This window comes from Plectropomus leopardus, chromosome 7, assembly GCF_026936395.1.
Source record: "Plectropomus leopardus strain MGB_pleo_1.0 chromosome 7, ASM2693639v1, whole genome shotgun sequence".
Classification (NCBI taxonomy): Eukaryota; Metazoa; Chordata; class Actinopteri; order Perciformes; family Serranidae; genus Plectropomus; species Plectropomus leopardus.
The window spans coordinates 31,117,486-31,136,144 of record NC_142182.1 but is presented as its reverse complement, the minus strand read 5'-3'; the positions used below and the strand labels follow the sequence as shown (position 1 = coordinate 31,136,144).

Sequence of the window (18,659 nt, the reverse complement as noted above, 5' to 3'; positions counted from 1 at the left end):
ATAGATATAAATCTTTACATACAGTCTATGGTGGAGACCCTCAGGTAAAATATAACACTTAGTGTTAACCATGTAGAAAACAGTTTCATTGTTTCTCACCTATTCACTAAGACTGCACTACTGTTTCTAGCAGGCTGTTGATGTAGTACTGAACTGTATACAGTTTACACTGTTATTCAAAATATCATCAAATATTATATAATCAAAATTTAAAAGGCTCACAAACACACAACCAAAGACCAACACAAATGCATTTTTCCAAGGAAAATTTTATTATCTAGTATTCGTGATCATCTTGAGAGTATCAAAAAAGTCTGTTGCAACATTTCAGCACTGAAAATAATTTGATCTGTTGCTCACTTTGGATTAAAAGATGTATTTTGGTATTCAAAAGCTGAAATATAAAATAAAAAAAACATAACTTAAATATTAACATTTAAGCCTACATTCTAAATCTACATTTGGCACCTGAGTTAATTCAGCAAAATTATGTGGCTTTCAAATTAACCTTTTATATAAACGCATTACACAGACAGACATTGAACCTGAAACCAGTCTTATTAATTTAGTAAAATGTCACATTCAAATTGGGGACATGTTTTTGTTTACATCATGCTAAAAAGACAATCTAAATCAAATTTTCCAATGTTATCTACCTAAGTATCATTGAGGTAAAATTCCATGGAGATAAAGACAGAACAGTTTGACATCTCAAGCTTTAAAAAAAACAAAAAGTAAAAATGCCTTTCTAGCAATCAAAACCATTGGAAATTATATCACATTTAAATCCAAATAATGTAAAATGAAAACCAAAGAAAATCACTAAATAACAGAGACTTTAAATTTCTTTGGTTAGGATTATTTGTATTACAAAGATATAAAAATTGATTATGTTGCTCTTCACACATAGGGTTTCCATCTTGATAGTCAGAATCCTTCATTGTCACACCTGGACAGGAAATATTACGGTGAGAGAAAGAGAATTCTCCCACCGTACAGCAATAGTGGTGAACGGTGATAAGACGATGCTCTAAAGTATAAATATCATCATCTATCACTGGCAGCATAAAAACTGGATCTTTGGCTGTGTCTCAACTATTTCCACCTCATAGTACCAAAGATCAACTGAATGAAAAGCCATACCCATCTGAGGAAGGAGACAACTCTTTGGATAATAGCATCGGCGTCACCGCTGCGTTTTAGCAATGGTCTAGAAGGCAAACGGAACACAAGTCGGGGAGAGACTTGTGCTAAAGCTTTCACCAGAATAAAGCATCAAAAAATTTACACTGAGAAAAGCATTCAAACCACCATTCTAAAGGAAATTTACATCATTGGTAAGGACAATATTTTGGCAAACGCACCCTTAGTATATATATTTGGTTGCCATAGAATATCTTTTGTATTATCAAAAACTCTTTGGGTACAATTTTTCCCATCTTTGGATCTCTTCTTCTTTAGTTTGCAAAGCCCTTTTGATATTAAGGCCATGTTAAAGCTTTGAGGTCAGTGCACTGGAAATGCCAAACAATACTATATGATAAAGCTCGAGTAGTTCGACAATATCTAATGCACTTGTTATTTTCACAACATACATCATTCAGAGACAAACAATGTGTAACAAAAGCTCTTTCAACCGTGAAATAAAAAGTTGAGAGAATTGAAAAAATGAGGAGCTCTAAATAACAAAGCCCCTAAAAGAGGTAACAAGACATGGCGATGAAATGTTTCCGCCCCTGAGTCTGAGATAATACTGCACAATATGTGGCAAAAAAAGGAGGTAGTAATGTATACACAAGAACAGAACATGGAGGTAGATAATAAGTCAAAAGGGCCCAACTGCGGCCTCTGCTCCAGTGGAAAGTAATTAAATATAATGGAAATGTATCAAAGTACATTTTTTGACATTCTTTTTTAACATTCATCATGGGTGAGCTTTGGTTTAGGACAGACAATGCCACAAACACAGACAGGTAGAAAAAAATGGAAATAAGATGTTATACAAACATTCATACAAAAATCCTGAGGTAGATCTGAAGCAAAAGCACATTTCGTCCGTCGCAGCAGCTGGCTTCCTGATCCCTTGTGCCTCAGGAAATAACCGAGGGACTCAACTCAGGAAGCAAACGAGGAAGAAGTGGCGTAGCTTCGGCTGCTGGAGAGCAGATCTAGGCCGGGTGGTGTCAGGAGGAGCCGACTGCTTGGGACGTGTACAGGGCGGGGCGAGAGCCCTCTGAGGCACAGCAGAGCCGGGTAGCATCAGGGGCAGAGTGATGGAGGGGCTGGTTCGGCATCTTCTCATTTTCCACTTTGAAAGACTGCTCCAGCTCAGCGACAGCAGCGCCGTCGTCCTGCCCAAAAGATCCAGGTCGGGAGCTTTGGCTGGTCGACGGGTTGCTCATCTCTTCGTTGCTGTCTTCGTTGGAGTAGTGTCCTGAGTCTCCCGTCTCTTGGCTGCCCTCACTGGTGTGAGAGCTCTCTGAGTGATACGGTCCGTAGATGATCTCCCGAGACGAAGGTGGCAGGGGCGCTGAGCCTAAATGCTCGTCATACCTCAAAACTGTTTTACCAGCCTCGTACAAGCTGGCTCTCTGTTCAGCCTGATGAGACACAGAAGACAAAATTAAAATAAAGATTAAAAAGAAATTTGGCTCTCTGAATTTTCTCTTTGGCAAAGACAGAGCATTTTTAATTCTAAAGTTATACACATAAAGTGTATATTTGCAAGCCTTGATGACTTGTTACACAAATTCGGCCTTCCACGGTCCATTTTATTTAAATATTTCCACTTCCTTAGCACCACAGCCCTAACTCTACATACATATCTTCAGTTCCATGCATAGATGATATGCTAGAAATACCAAACTCAAAAAGACTAATTTCAAGAATAAATGACTGTAAAGCTTATCTTAGAAACACAACTCTTGTGAAGATCAGGGCAAACTAGTTGGATGGGCTAGGGAAGGACTTAGAAGAGGACGTTTGGAGCAGCGTTCTATGAAGAGTAAATAAAAGCTCCTCCTGTGCAAAACTAAGCATAACACAATGGTTTTCCTCCATTACAGGGTTTTTTTGGGGGCGTTTTTCCTCAGACGATCTGAGGGTCGAAGGGCAGAGAGATGGCGTATGCTGTAAAGACCTCTAAGGCAAACTGTGTTTTGTGGTAATGGGCTTTATAAATAAAATTGACTTGACTTGACAGTTCAAAGTATTACATCGCACTCATTTTTCCAAGGCTAAAATAAATCCTAATACAGATGCAAGTTGTGATAGGCATCATAATACCCCTGCCAACTAAACCCATATGTTTTGGTCATGCCCTGCTCTGACTACCTACTGGTCTGTGATCTTCAAAACACTATCAAAGCACTCAATATTGACTTCCAACCTAATGCAGCAGCAGCCATATTTGGTATTACTGATAGAAGACATTCTGCAACAAGGAAAAGACAAAAATCTATAATTGCTTTTACAATGCTTTATCACTTACATCAGTTTCAGCTCGATTCCTGACGTCCTTATTGAAGAGCAGCCATCTCTTGTTTTGCCTGCTGCCGACTGGACCAGCACCATTTATGATCATATTCGATCCCCCCTGGAAAAAAACCCCAAGAAAATATATGATGTAAAAAAATATTAGAAATGAACATCAAACATGTAACAGTTAAACTTCTTTTTTTTATTTTTGAAACCAAAAGAACCATCATCATTACGTCATTCTCACTGTTTGTTTGTCTTACCTTGGTATCTATAAAGTGGTGACTTATCATGGGTATAAGGGCCTCTGCATTTTCTCTATGGTGTTCAACGGGCAGGGACAAACCGCCATGTGGACCTTCAGCAGCTCCCACAGCAATGACTTTGTGACTGGAGGATTTTCTATTAGTCATACAAAGATAATAATGTAAACAAATGTCAGAAAAAATCATTTTAATGTTTTGCAACACAACTGTCAACAATTTTTCAAAAATGATTGCATATGATTGTAATCTGTACCTTGGTCTGCCTTTACTGATGAGGATTAAGGCACACATAACAATACAGGCCAAGGCGATGCTCACACCAACGATGATCCCTGTCATGGACCTCTGGTCTATGTGGTAGAGACCATCAGAGAACACTGGAAGACAAACATCAGTGTTTATGAATGGAAATAATTACACATTAGTCGCAATCAGCTAGAGAACACTGATATAAAGAAGAGTGATAACGCTGAAGGAAAACAGCAGATAATACTCTCAGCACAGAGACTGCTGTTAACATCTATTGTTTGCAGTATATGATCAACACTGTGTGTGGGACTTTACTTATATTAAAAAATACACCAACACTTTATCTTCTTCATATTCCTACCTTAAATATGAAAACCCTAATACTAATTGAAGAAAATGTGACTAAAATATATAAAACGAATAATTCCGAGAAAAAAAAGAAAAGAATACAGACATTAAAAACATTAAACTTCATGTTTTATATTGCCTGTAGAGTGCTGCAGGATTTAGTCCTAAAACTGGACACTGAGTTGTCATTTTTGCACTTCTGGTTCCCTCGTCTCAAAGTCAGCAGGTTTGTTTAAGAGTTCGTTTGAATGAGGCTTTACAGCCTCGCTGTGATGGCAATGCTGAAGTCATACCGCGTAATGTTACTTTTATGTATTGCAATTGCATTTACACTTCAAAATGATAAAAGTGGCATTCACTTGTGATTTGTATCTTGCTGAACATAACATGTAAGTATCATAAAGTTTTGTTCTCCACAGAGCTTATTTTCTGCAATAACTCAAAATCCAGTGGAAAAATCCCATTGGTCTTTTGTCAAGTGAACCACAGTGATGTTAACTTCCAGGTTGGCCTACAAAAAAATGTCATCTTTGCGGGTGTCTATTCTGAACATCTGTTTTGGTTATTCATTATTAGGGCTACCAAGTGTTCCTGACCTAAGGTGATTTGTCTCCTACTAGAGACAAACTTTGACTCACTCTAAAAAGACAATTTTTACTAATGATTATAAATCGATACTCATGTCAAAGTGTATTCTCAGTTTAAATATGCACATGGAAGCACAAGATGCATAGATCTAATAAGGCTGGACTCACATTAAGGCTTAAGAGGCATCACAACATTTATATTACAGTATAGCCTCAGAGCATTTCATTTCAAGCTAAGAACACCAGAAACAGTTAAGTATAGCTTTACTTCCATATAATCACAGATTGAATGCCACAGAACCTCCACCCTGATATATTAAACTAATCAATCTGCAATCTGCTTCTTGATTTTTACCTGTTGTATCCAGGAAGCTGTCAGAGTGTCTGGGGTTCTTGCTGCGTTGGGTGTTTCCACGCTTCAGTGCCAGCTCCACGATGTCAGAAAAAGGCCCGTCGCCGACCTGGTTGGAGGCAGAGATTTTCACCAGGTAGACATTTCCCGCCTCCAGCTTCTCCAGCAGGGCCATTGTGTGGCTTCCTGTGAATAAAAGCAAAAACACAAAGCAAGGATTAGACACAGTAAACTGATGCAGATGCACTTAACGCAGCATGAATAACTGTTTACAGTATGTATAGTTGTTACAGCTCCCTGTGACAGGTACATCTGAAGCTGGACAGTTCAGGTGAAAACAACCCACTATTCTTAGTGGTGAGAGAAGGTTCTTCCGTGAATAGAAATACACTTTCGACGGGGTAAGGTACACTGAAATGTTTGGCATCACTTCATAAATTCACTATATAATGTTCTACTATTTCACATCCCTCTGAAATTGTAATATGATAACTACATAGCATAAAGTACTGTCTGCAGCACTGACTTCACAGATAACATAATTCAGTGCACTACTCACCCTCCCTCTGCAGTATCTGCCAGCGTCCAGCCATCCAGGCTTTCTGGGACGCATACATGATAGTGTAGCGTGTAACCACCACATTGGGCTCTGTGGGCTCCCTCCAGGAAACCAGAGCAGTGTCTTCCTCAATCAGAGTCACTCGCACTCCTGCAGGTGGCTGGCTAGGTGCTGCACAAACAAAAGTCACATTCACATTGATCACATTGATAAACATTTTCTGAGAAATTTCCCGAGCTGAGATATGCAATTTTCTGATTTGAGTTTGCATGATAGAGGAAATGGTGAGTTACGCAAACAGCAACAAAGCCATGACAAAATGATGTTACAGTAATGTTCAATTTATTACCTGCCGGCAGAGTCGTATGGTAAACAACAGAACTCCAGGGACTCGACATCTGGTCTACATGGAGACGCACAACAAACTCGTAGCGAGTGTTTGGAACCAAATTCTGAATCATCACACTCTGTTTGGTGCTGTGGACAGACAATATTCATAAATTATGGTCTTTTGGTATAAAATCATCTACTTGCTGTATAAAATGTGCAGCTGCAGAGTAATCTCAAATTCAAGCAGCCAATGATAAAAATGTCAAGGGCCACATCATTCACAAACATATAATGTAATATACATATGTAAATATGTGTGCAACCAAACCAAAAGATCTTTTGGACCCTTTATTCATCATGCCAGAGGTAAATTATTGAATGTTTTGGGGGATTCTTAGCTTACGTTTGTAGGTAGCGTATAGCAGAGGCGTTGTGGGTGCCCACAGGTGTACAGCGGACTGTATAGCTGACAGCCTTTCCAGAGGGGAAAGCAGGTCGGCCCCAGCGCAGAGACACTGCAGAGGAATTGTTGGCCAACACTGTCACGTGATCTGGAGGCGGAGGGGCTGCTGCCAGTTGGTCTCTAGCCGCTGAATAATGTAAACAAAATGCAGATTTTTGTTACATTTCTCGTATTTTAAAAAAAGGTTTTTATACCATTTTAAATAGTGAAATTTTTGAAGTAAAAAATAGAGAAATGTACTTACACACACATCCCGGAGTACTAATAGTTTGGTCCGTCTGGTAGCCCTCTCCAGCTTGACTTAGAGCCAGAATCTTGACATGATACTTCCTCCTTGGATCTTGAAGACAAATAATCCATTTTCAGTCATTTGCACCCATGCTGCTACACCAAAACTGAAGGCTGGTCAATCTCACATGACAATAACTGCACAGAGCAGCTTTTTTCTAATGAACACCCCAGCAGGGGCCAAACATTTGTTTAATAATGTCAAACACTGGAAGATCACCATTAAAATACCAAAGGTGATGATTAACAAATCAGCAGAGCAGCATCATCTGTTTTAAAAAAGGCAGACACTTTGACAATTAGCTGCAGGAGGCGACGTTTCTAGGTCATAACTGGGCATTCCCCATGCACGGACAATGCATGGTCTCCTGAGTCACCCGGCCTCTCATTTATCATGTGTTGTTATGTGTAGGGAGCATGAAAAAGACTAACCAGCCCCAAGGCCCAGTAAACATGGCGACATGATCAATAAGCTCTATGAAAATTAACACAGATGATACTGTCTTTTCCTTTTGAAAGCCTATAAAGATTTTACAACTATGAAACTCTATCAGCACTACATTGTGTTTTCAAAAACATTAAAAACAAATCACAAAATTTGAGGGGAAAAAAAGAGGTGAGATCAAACTTGAAAATAAAGTAATTATGAGACATACAAGGCTGTATCAAGTGCTGTCTAAACAACATCAGAGAAATGATGGAGGTCTAGGGATGGGAAGTTTGGAAATATCTAATCATATTTTGTTTTTACCTTGAGTTAAGACACAGAATATTATCATTAAAAAAAGAAGCTAACATTGCATTAGCTCCTAAATCAGGACGTTTTTAGGGAGTGTTAAGATTTGTTTTATGCTTTCAGTGTGAAAGGTCAGCCTATGGGTATTGACCAGTGAAGGCGGTGTGTCCAGGCCTGCTGTGGGGGCTGGGCCAGGGGCAGCGTTCAGCTGCTGGGATCCTAGGCCCATGGGACTGGGGGGAGTTGACTGGGGTCACCAGGTCAGGCCAAGATAGAACAGAAGGAATCTGGGCTCAGGGCTTTGAGAGAGAGGCTGGGCCCCTTTTGTTTCCCCTTTCACGTTCTTCCTACTGGCCTTGTGTTTTAGCCTTAAACTTGGAGCGAGTCAGACACAAACATGGCTTCAAAACAGAACTTGTACTGAGATCAGGGATAGTGCTATTATGGAACAAATGACAGCTGCTTGTGTGATCATCCATCTATGATCATACTAAAGTTTTTTTTCATATCTACCACATTATTACAACAGAAACATTTCAGTTAAAAACAGTTACTAACAATCTAGCTCGTTGCTATTTCAACTTTTTGTGTGTGAACTGCGTAGGAACCACATTGTGCTTTAAGAGTTACACAACACAAAATAATACTGTTGACAGTTTTGATCATTGTGGCTCTGGTTCATACTGCATATAGACTGCTGTGGGTCATTTACATGGACAGCCCAGATGACCAGTGGGGGCAGGGTCCTAATCCAAGACCGCTGTCTCACAGCTAGAGGTCAGTGGCTTTGGCCAATCCCAGGGGTCTCTGTTTGTGTGTTTCAGTGTCCAGCTAAAGGGGGTAGTGGCCAGGGTCTTACAGGGCAGGTCTTGCCCTGGATGGAACACAATGGCCAGGCATAATTATGCAAGCCCTGGGATGGGAAACGGTGGTGGGAGGGACATCTGGATCCTAACCTCTAACCCTGGGAGCCTGCTCTCACACAATACTGCAGCCAGACTGGGGAGGGCTACTGGTTAGGCAAGAGGGGTCAGCCCATATTGATCAGGACAGAGGGTGAAAATGCAAATCTAGTTTCCAACTGCCCACCGAATTAAATTGGGACCCATTTGTGTGAGCCATCGGTCACTCTCTGTTGTCTCCACATCAGTTTTACAGGTCTAAATGGTAGAAACACACTTACATAGTCAAATATTCATGTTACATGTATTCCATCCACTCCAGTATCTTATCATCTCACAGCTAAACAGCTATGCCAAAAAGAGTGCATCACTCACCAAGGCCACTGATGGTGTAGGTACAGGTTTGAGCCTGCAGTTGGATGATGGGCTGCTCTGGTTGGCCTTCTTCATGGTACCACAGCCGGTAACCCTGGACAGCCACAGATTGTGGGGACGTTTGCCAGCGAGCCACAATGGAGGTGCAGTTAAGCGGCTCAAGTTGAAGAGTAGGGGCTGAAGGCACTATGGGGCAGAGACAACAGACATGGGATCAATACACACTCATATTTAAAATACTGCTTTGTACAAAGAAGACTGAACAAAAAGACAACAGGACACTGGATATAGAAAAAGAATGGATGGATGGATGGATGAATGGATGGATGGAAGATCACATCAACACAATGGTTTGGGTGTCACAGAGTTATAAGATGCATGTTGGAAGAAAATGCACATATACACATAACATTAAGACTGCTCATTTGCTGGTAATCGTGTTCTGGACCATGCTCTCAAATACAAAAGTACAAGTGCTCTACATCACCTGAAAATATTAGCAAACTTTTAAAAACAATAAATTCTGCTTTGGTGGACAAACAGCCTCCCCCAACACACCGGGCCATGAAAAGAGGCTATTCTTTCCCCCACATAGACGCCTGAGGCCCTCTCTTTATGACCCGTGACTGAGGCCACTCTAACATCACTGACAGCCAAGGGCAAAGGTTCCTGGGTAACCAACACAAAGACTGTGGGACAATGCTACAAGAGCAAACTCTAGTCATCAGCGGGCCACTCTGCATGAGCTCTAGCGATCCTCTTGGTATTTTAAGAGCACCAAAATGATGAATGTGATTCTCTCTATAGCATGAACTTGTTTGCCTCTTACCCTACTGAAGATGCTGACTTTGACCCTTAGAATAAATTCAATTTATACATGAAAACTTTGTCAAAAATAAATGAATAAATAAATAAACAAGTGAACAAAACCCAAACCATGTGATGGGATTGTAAAGGCAAGAATAATATACAGCTTTGCATCACCAGTTCTCAAAATGTTGAAAAATTTCCTTTTCAGTCTTCCACAGGTTTACCTTTGCTGCTGGAGGTCTTAGGTGTACGGTGCGAGGTCCATGCAGAAGGCTCACACCAGCCCACACGGGTGGCTGCAGCCATGCGGAGCAGGTAGATGGTGTCAGGCTGCAGGCCCTCCAGCAGGTATTCAGTGCTGTTCTGAGGTAGCTCCAGAGAGGTGACAGAGCTGTCTGCAGCTGTGCGATAGGATAGCCTGTATGCAGACAACCGGCCGCGGCTCACCTTGGCAGGCAACGGCTGCCAGGTCACCTGAATATCTGTGGAGCTCTGGCTGGTCAGACTTAGCTCTGGGGTACGTAAAGGCACTGTGGAAAGACATAAATATGACATATATATATTTATTACTGATGTGGTCATGGATATCTTCAGGATAGGGGCCGACCAATATTGGTTTTTCAGAGCAGATATTGGTACCAATTATCGTTTAGTTAATGAGACTAATAACTGATATTTGGAAGTGACACGCATTTACAATAACAACTTTCTGTCAATATTTAGAATCTGGAATATAACAAATTCTAACACAAAACTTTGCTCAAATGCCTTTAGCAAATTTTTAATCAAGGAAAATCAGATAAAGCGGATTCCAAAGTGAAATCCAGTCAAGTGAAAATTTAAATAAAAAATTAACTTAAAAATAGCTCCTGAGATTTTACAAAGTACAAATTCCTTCCATGCCACTTCCATGACACTTTCTTTGCACTTTTTGATTCATTAATTTTATCGGTGATTATTAAAATAAAATGCAGATACAAATAATCAGCAAACTGCCAAATTTCGGCCCCCATAATCGGCCAGGCTGATAATCTGTTGACCCCTATTTCACAATAAAAACCTGATGGCAAAAAGCTAAACTTTTATAATTCTATTCGTTACACACATAAACTTGCTGTTAGCAAGAAGAAAATTGTGCAAAGAACAGAGTACCCATCCCCCTTATTTCCACTCACAATGTGCTCTGTACACACATCACTTGCATGCATGCTAGCTTAACTACCAGAGTGATTTATTGCAAGGAATGCTGGGAGTCTCAATGCTCTGTGCTTACCATCCTCCAGGGTGTGTTGACTGACTTGGTCCGACATACGACTGGCTCCCATTGGCATATAAGCCACAATGTAAAAGCTGTAGTTTCGAGCTGGCTCAAGGTCATCGATGATGTAACTGGTTGTGTCGTTGCCAATAACAACTTGGTATTCTTCGTTGTTTAGACCTGAGATAGAGCAGATCATAAAGATGGATAGGAAATAGGTTAAGATAGTCCAAAGAAGAAGTGACTTCTATGAAAGGTTGTCAGGCATGTACCGTGTAAACAGTGAGTGTTTTGAAAGGCTTTATGCTGGCAGTTTCTGAATGTCACTCATCTTTTCTATAAACATGTTTAATGCAAAGCACAGGGACATAACTGCCTCCAGGCCTCTTAAGGAAAACCCACTTCAACATCCAAAAATGTGTTTACTACAAAAGCAGACTGGAGTTACTGGAGTTACCATCAACCTTATGGCTAAAGTTAAATATCACCTCACGCTACCAGTTTGTAAGACTGTGAGGCTTATATTGAGAGACCCTGTCCCTTTAACTGCAAACAGAACAATCTGGGGAGTGGACAATAGGCTGGTTGAGCCTGTTGTTATTTCAGTGAAGTTGCCATTCTCAGTTCTCCTTGACCTCTGCTCTCTGCAGCAACAACAGATGGCCTTCACCAAGGAAAGTTGATCACATGTGATAGAGTGAAATGGCTCATTGTGGTTGACTGTCATCATGCATCTTTTCAAACCTTCATCCCTTCCAGTCTACAACAGCTCAAATGGAAAAACCTGAAACAGAAGTAACTGGTTCTTGGTCTCACCTTCAGCCTTCATATAATGGATGGAGTACGCAATAACTTTGTCTGCATTGTAGAGAGGCCTCTCCCAGGCCAGTAAAATAGCAGAGCTTGAGATGGTCTCAGCATGGATGTTTCTTGGTGCACTGGGCCTGTCCTCGGACATGACAACGATAAGGCGAGCCAAGGACAGCACAGAGCCTTGTTCACTTTCTGCCATGCACTGATAGATGGCATCATCCTCAGGGATGATCTGGGTAATCACCAGTTTACTGTGGAGCAAGAAACAAAATATTAACAATCAGTAATAACCATCAAAAATTAATCTTAAATTTTAATTTTAGGTAAGTAAGGCATACTTCTTCATGATACTTAGCTATGTTTGATTATGACAACTGCTTATGTTGTGCAATACCTGTTGTACATCTTAATCCTCCCATTTAAGTGAACCTCCTCTCCATTCTTTAGCCAGCTAATGCGTGGGGGTGGCACTCCCTCTGCTTGGCACATAAACCGAGCAGTGCCTGCTCTTGGACGGGTCTGGCTCTCTGGCCTCTCAACAATGGATGGTGGCACTGAAACATAGTTGTAAGAGAAAAATGGTGAAAATACAGTCTATCCCGCGACCCGACCCCGGATAAGCGGAAGAAAATGGATGGATGGATGGATGGACAGTCTATTGCCTACCATTTATGAACCCACAAAACATTCGCAACATTTACATCTGCAAAAGCTTTTGATTTGTTATGACATATGAAATGTAAGAAACAAGCAAGAGATGTAGTCTAAGAACGAATGCAGTAAAAATACTAAATACCCCTTTGCCACTAAAATTTGCGCATGCACGGTGGCTTTTCAAACATGAGTAAACCTGCTTAATATAGGTGATTGGCTATATTCCTATTGCCAGCGAACACACAACTGTAGCACATGAGTCTACTTTTCTGTCAGCTAGTGTGTGTGAGTTTGGGTTGTTTTGTTAGTGTGTCTGTGCAACATCACAGACAGGCAGGAGAACAGGTAAACAGTAGACAGCTGTAGGACAGAATTCTTGAAAGCTTTTCAGAGGTTTAACCTCTGAAAAGCTTTCAAGAATTCGAATTATATATATATATATATATATATACACATATATATATATATATATATATATATATATATATATATATATATATATATATATATATACATATATATATATACACATATATATATATATTACATATTCAGTCTCTCTTTCAAAGTTGGTACAGTATAACTTGGAATAATAACTTGTGATGTTACGTTATTGCATCTTGCCAATTACGGAGGTGAATTTACATCATTCCATTCACCCGGGTGTTGTGTTTTCATACATGCCAATTGGAGCTGGAGACAATAAAAACCATGTATCTACTGCAGTCATTTAATCTGGGTGTGAATGTTGATCGTACCCATTCCCACTGAATTAAAAACCCAGATGTTTGCAGATTTTTTTTTGTGCAGATGGAATGTGGCTTAAGAGTACCTCGAACTGTGAGGTTGGCTGCAGCAATAGTGTAGTTGCGGGTTCCAGGGGTGGTGGCCCTGCAGAGGTAGACTCCACTGTGCTTGGAATTGACATCAGTAATAACCAAGTTCCCATTGCCCAGCACTTTGGCGTTGTACACATCAATGGGTTTACTGTCAGCGCGGCTCCAGGAGATGATGGGCCAGGGATTGCCTGTTGCCACACACTCCAGCACCACAGTTTGGTGAAGAGAAACTGTGACATTCTGAGGTCCAGCAATGATTCGGGGCCTCTGACGTGGTTTAGGGCTTACACCTTCACAAGAAAAGATAAATGTTAAAAATCAATTTTCAATTTAACATTATGTTTTAATGCTCATTTCCAAAATCCAGTTAATGCAGTGTCTGTACCTCTGTTGACTGTCAGTGTAGCCTCTCTACTCTTCAAACGGCTACCGATGTTAGTTGCCACACATCGATACTGTCCGGCGTCTTCCAACTGTACACTGTGGATCTGAAGGACTCCGTTGGGCAAAACCGTTATTCTGGGAACATATAAAGGCAACACTTTGGTCAAACTAGAGGATATATATGAAGAACAACAGAATTTGGGAGCTGCTAGGCGTGTCTGCAGGTACCTGTCTGTTTGTAGTGGTAATGTGCTTTGGTTGAGCTCCCAGGTGATGGTAGCTGGAGGGCTGGAGGTGACAGCACAGGAAAATCGTGCCACTGAGCCCTCAGTCACCACCATAGGCACAGGGTGCAACACAAACTCTGAGATACCTGTGGAAAAAATATATCAATCAAGGCTGAAGTATCAACAGCAGTATATTTGAACAAAATCCTGTTGTTTTTAGCTTATTATGAAATTCATGAGTATTTGTTTTAGTCGTGGGTTATTGAACTAGATATTTTACATGATTATTCACACCGTCTTATTTTGTGGTTATTTATGTTTATCACTTACTAAATATTGCACTTTCTTTCAATATTTGGTAAAAAAAAATATGCATTATGCATGCAAAGCCCTGACTTTGATGGATGTTAACTGATTCTATGAAAGGAATTGATCTTTTTAGTACACCATGATCTTGCTTGTGTGCAGATGAGCTCTCAGGTCCCATACTGACCAGCTGGTCCAATCAATGGATCAATTGAAGAATGACACTGAATGATGCATTGTTATAGATAAAAACTAATCAATGTACTTTGCATAAGAATGACTGCCAGCAGCCACTAGGAATATAGAATATCAAAAACAATGTTGAAATGTAAAACAAAAACTATTTCTTGCAGAAGTCAGGAATGACACAATACATCTTGCCACTTTGTCAGTTTCATGATGCACGTATTTAACAGCTATACATAGTTGTTCTGATTAGAAACTGAAATGTAGACTCTGATGAAAGGTACACTATGCAGGATTTTCCTACAAAGACATGTATAGACACATACAAAAGTTATAAATCTTAACAACCACTTATAGCCCACTAGAGGTGTGTGGTGGTATATTTATCTGCAGAAGCTCTGCCCTCAGCTGGTATTTTCATAATTTCTTCTTAATTTGCTATGGTCTGGACCTTTCTGGGCACAGTGTGCGATGAGTTTGGGACTTTATAAAGGGGTAGCTACCAGGTGCCAGACAGTAAGCAGCACAAATCCAAGAGGAAGCTACAAAAATTGCTGATGCAGTGCCAGAAAAGAGCAAATATACTGAAGCAAAATGTCAGGTGGTTTCCTTTAACTTTCATTTCCTCTGGTAATACTGGTTACAAACAGTAGCTGTCAGTTCCTGCATAGTATATGACCAAAACAGCTGTGGTCAAGTTGCTGAGTCACATTCTGTTTATATGTATTCAAAAGGTCTTTCAATAATTACCACAAATAAACAGCCCCCAAACTGTATTTGTCTCCAGAATACTCTGTAAGATATGACCAATGACCTTCATTCATTAAGGTGATAACTCTCTCCCTCCCCCCTCACTCACAGGAAGGAAGTCAATATCATGTTAAAGAAAATCAATACCCTGTTCTCCCACTGAAGCTCCACATTTAAATCCTGAGCTCTGGGACATCCAAATGAAAGAGCAATCCTTTAATTTAAGACAGACACTTCTTAACATTACACAAATAAACTGGTAACCCTACTTAAGTGAAGTGCATTATGGGGTCAGCCTAAACTAGGGCCACAAAAAAAATATCCTTTTGGGTTTGTTTGTGATTTATTCCTTGGAAATGCATTAGGTTTTGGTTTAGGGTTAGTACATGACAACCAAAATCCATGCCAAAAATACAGGCAATTATCTTTTAATAGTCAGTTTTATCATGAAGTCTGAAATCATCCAACTATTTGGGCTCCAGGCAACATGGCTGACTGGTGAGCATCATGAGAAGCCATCAGCACCTGATATGAAGTTAAAAACAATATGTTGTTTACTCTCCACTGGGAGATAACAGGCCGTCTTCACTTGTATTGGGATCAGGGATACAGATAGTGGGTGTGGCCTGCACAGACTGATCCGCTAATATGGTCACCTCTGTTGTAAAGCACAAATCAATGTCTAGGTCAACCAGCACAAAGGTTTCTCTAAAGAGGTCAAAGTTTGCCTCAACCCCCTGTCCATTCAATTTTAGCCCAAACTGGGAGCCAGATCGAAGTCAGTTACCATTAGTCTACAAAACAGAACCTTGTGATTGGTGTGTTTTTTCTTTCCTATATCAAATGCTACAGTAGTATTGAATTATAAAAGCTAAGAAATCAGGTGTGTACTTATTTTGTAGACACTGTAAGAAATTTATGACAGCTATGTGAAACCTGCTGAGAATTCAAGAGGTGCTAAATCCACTGATGTAGTCCTAGAACAACCGGGAATACGCATCCAGAAAGGAAACATGTTTTGAGAGGATCATCACTATTTACTGCAATATCAGGCCTGTTCAGTCACATGACCAACTGGCCTTTCCTTAACAAAAGAGCTCTGCTTGACAGGGCAACAGAGGGACTGAACCAGTGAAAGGGATTGTGGGGCTGGGAGAAAGAACAGCAGGGCAGCCCAGCCAGAGCAGGCCTGTGACATCACAAAGCCTTTCGCTGCTGACCCCTGACCCTCAGGACCTCTGGACAGAAGGGGAGCACAGAGGAGGCCCATCCTCCACTCCCCGCCTACAGCTGACCAAAAACCTTTAACCCTTTCACAGACAAAAGCTGGACACAAGGCCAAACTTGACTTTTGGGGGGGGTTATGTTGCCATCTTATAAAGACAGATATTTTTGTTGCCCTTTAATAGATTGATAAAAATCGCAACATATTTGTCAGAGTGCAGTTGGTGTGATTATCAGCCTGTAAGATTTGTCTTCGTGTTTATATTTTTTAAATTTAGTCCCTGTGTGACATACTATATCTAGATCTCAATTGTTTGGTTGTGTTTAGTATTGGGACATACTGCTCAAAACTTTCTATCCTCAGAGTCTGGGTCATTGTCAAAATCAGTATATTTCAGAAGGCCACGCTAGTTTCCATGACACCAGTCATTGGATATCCCTTCTAAGATCTGTGAAAAGTGTCCATGGTAGACCAAGCCCATTGAATAGACACAGCTGTCCTGTCCACTGATATGTGGACAAACAAATGCCCTGAAAACCTAGCCTTTTCTTCAGGGGCGGTCAGGGTTACTACAAACAAAGCCTAAAAGGCAAATGGCCTTTCAGAGATTCCTCTGTGTAGCAGACCATTCAGCAATTACACAGAGCCAGGGTCTGCAGTGACAATGCAATCCCACTAACACAAGAAAACAGAATAGGCTAATTTCTAACTTTTTGCTAATGTTTCCTGGGTACTTTCTTAAGTGTGCAACTGTTACTTTTCCTTAAAACTGGGAAACGATAGTGAACTCAGACTCCTGTTTATGGAGTATTTACGAGCTTTTAGATTGACTCTCCATCAAGCTTTAACTGTCTCTTAAAATGTTCCTATAACTGGACTGACAGCTTTAAACTCAAGCATGACCAAGTCTGAACAACTTGCAATAACATGGAAACCCAGACTTAAGAGGTTTTTCCTCAGTAAAGAAAAAAACAGTGGGGTGGGGTACATCTGCTTCCCATCTCCAGGTTAATAACCCATGAACTTGCCATTCTGATGCCTGCATATTGACACCACAAAGTGGATACCAACAACTAGTTTAACCCATCTTCATCTTGGTCCCAACAGTGGAAAACAGAAATAAAGTCCATGTGAGCCCCAAAGAACACCTTTTCCATCTGAGCTCCATACTTACTTGCGATAGTCAGACGTGATCTTTGGCTTAGGATAGCTCCGTATTTGTTTTGGGAGAGGCACTGGTAGAATCCTTCATCTGAATCCTCCTTGGTATGCTTTATCTTTGGTATGTACAAGGAGCCATTGGGCAGAAACTGTATGTGCTCACTTTCTGCCAGTCGAACTCCATTTTTCAGCCACTTGATGGTGACTGGAGGCAGCCCATGAGCCTGACAGTCCAAGACAACAGGGTCCTTTGGTAGTAAGGTAACATCACTGGGCTCTGTGATGAAAGACAACTCGCTGAAACATAAAACACCTAGAGGAAAAGAATGAGAACATTAGTTGTCATTTATGAGCAGCTTCATAACAATAACACCAGTCCATGATAGACCATACATATCATTCAAGATTACAAAAAAATCTGCATTGATTTAACAAACAACAGCTTCAAAAAGGAGCATACTGAATAGTATTGACATTAACTTTTTTGTTTGACAGATACACCTGGCTATATGTAAAATGTATTAGGATGGTTATCATAAGTTCATGTGTAATGCGCTATCCTGATAAAACACACACACACACACACACACACACCTATCTAGTATCTTTCAGGAACAATGATGTATGATATAGGATTTTAATATTTGCTGTCATAAACATTAGACATGACGTTTGTTAGCATCCTCACAGACGTCACTGAAATTAACAGTTAACTGACAATAATAAAACAGAAACACGGGACTAATACAAAGTAATGTTATACATCATAGCTAAAAACTTGTCTAGTTTTTTTCCTCTTAGTCAACGTGTTTCATAAAACAACGTTGTCTTTAACGAAATAGTTAAATATGTCTGTTTCAGAGGGGAAACACAGTGTTAGCTAACATTGTACTACAGACAGTTACCGTAAGTATGTACCATCAAAGTCCGTGCAACAACAGCATCAACAACAAACGCAAAAATGAGCCACTTACTTGATAAAGGAAGAAACAAAACATAAAACAGCCAGTGCCGGTTGACTTTCATCTTAAACTTCGCCATTTATCCGGATTTTTCTGTCATTTTCCCCCGAAACTCGAACCGCCGCGCTCTTGCGTGCTGTCCGTGTATCCCA

The 18,659-nt window shown here is 40.4% G+C and overlaps 1 protein-coding gene across 1 annotated transcript; it reads right to left on the bottom strand.

Annotated features, from left to right (window-relative positions):
* Positions 1 to 251: 251 nt before the first annotated feature.
* On the bottom strand, positions 252 to 18,586 carry LOC121950504 (protogenin B-like). Its single transcript, XM_042496524.2, has 19 exons — positions 18,520 to 18,586; positions 17,559 to 17,858; positions 13,919 to 14,063; positions 13,692 to 13,825; positions 13,300 to 13,596; positions 12,208 to 12,367; positions 11,817 to 12,064; positions 11,016 to 11,180; positions 9,967 to 10,272; positions 8,933 to 9,118; positions 6,876 to 6,971; positions 6,572 to 6,758; positions 6,188 to 6,315; positions 5,839 to 6,009; positions 5,283 to 5,465; positions 3,997 to 4,120; positions 3,741 to 3,879; positions 3,491 to 3,595; positions 252 to 2,600 (listed from the first exon to the last, which is right to left on the bottom strand). Exons 1-19 carry the CDS (start codon positions 18,584 to 18,586, stop codon positions 2,184 to 2,186), a joined length of 3,558 nt encoding a protein of 1,185 aa, XP_042352458.2. The 3' UTR covers positions 252 to 2,183.
* Positions 18,587 to 18,659: the final 73 nt, after the last annotated feature.

Excerpts from the sequence above, each read along its gene's own strand:
- LOC121950504 (XM_042496524.2), bottom strand. The coding sequence starts at position 18,586 with ATGGCGAAGTTTAAGATGAAAGTCAACCGGCACTGGCTGTTTTATGTT. Across the intron at positions 17,859-18,519 it reads TTTGTTTCTTCCTTTATCAA|GTGTTTTATGTTTCAGCGAG; the intron begins GTAAGTGGCTCA and ends CTTTTCCTCTAG. Across the intron at positions 6,316-6,571 it reads GCTATACGCTACCTACAAAC|CACCAAACAGAGTGTGATGA; the intron begins GTAAGCTAAGAA and ends GTCTGTCCACAG.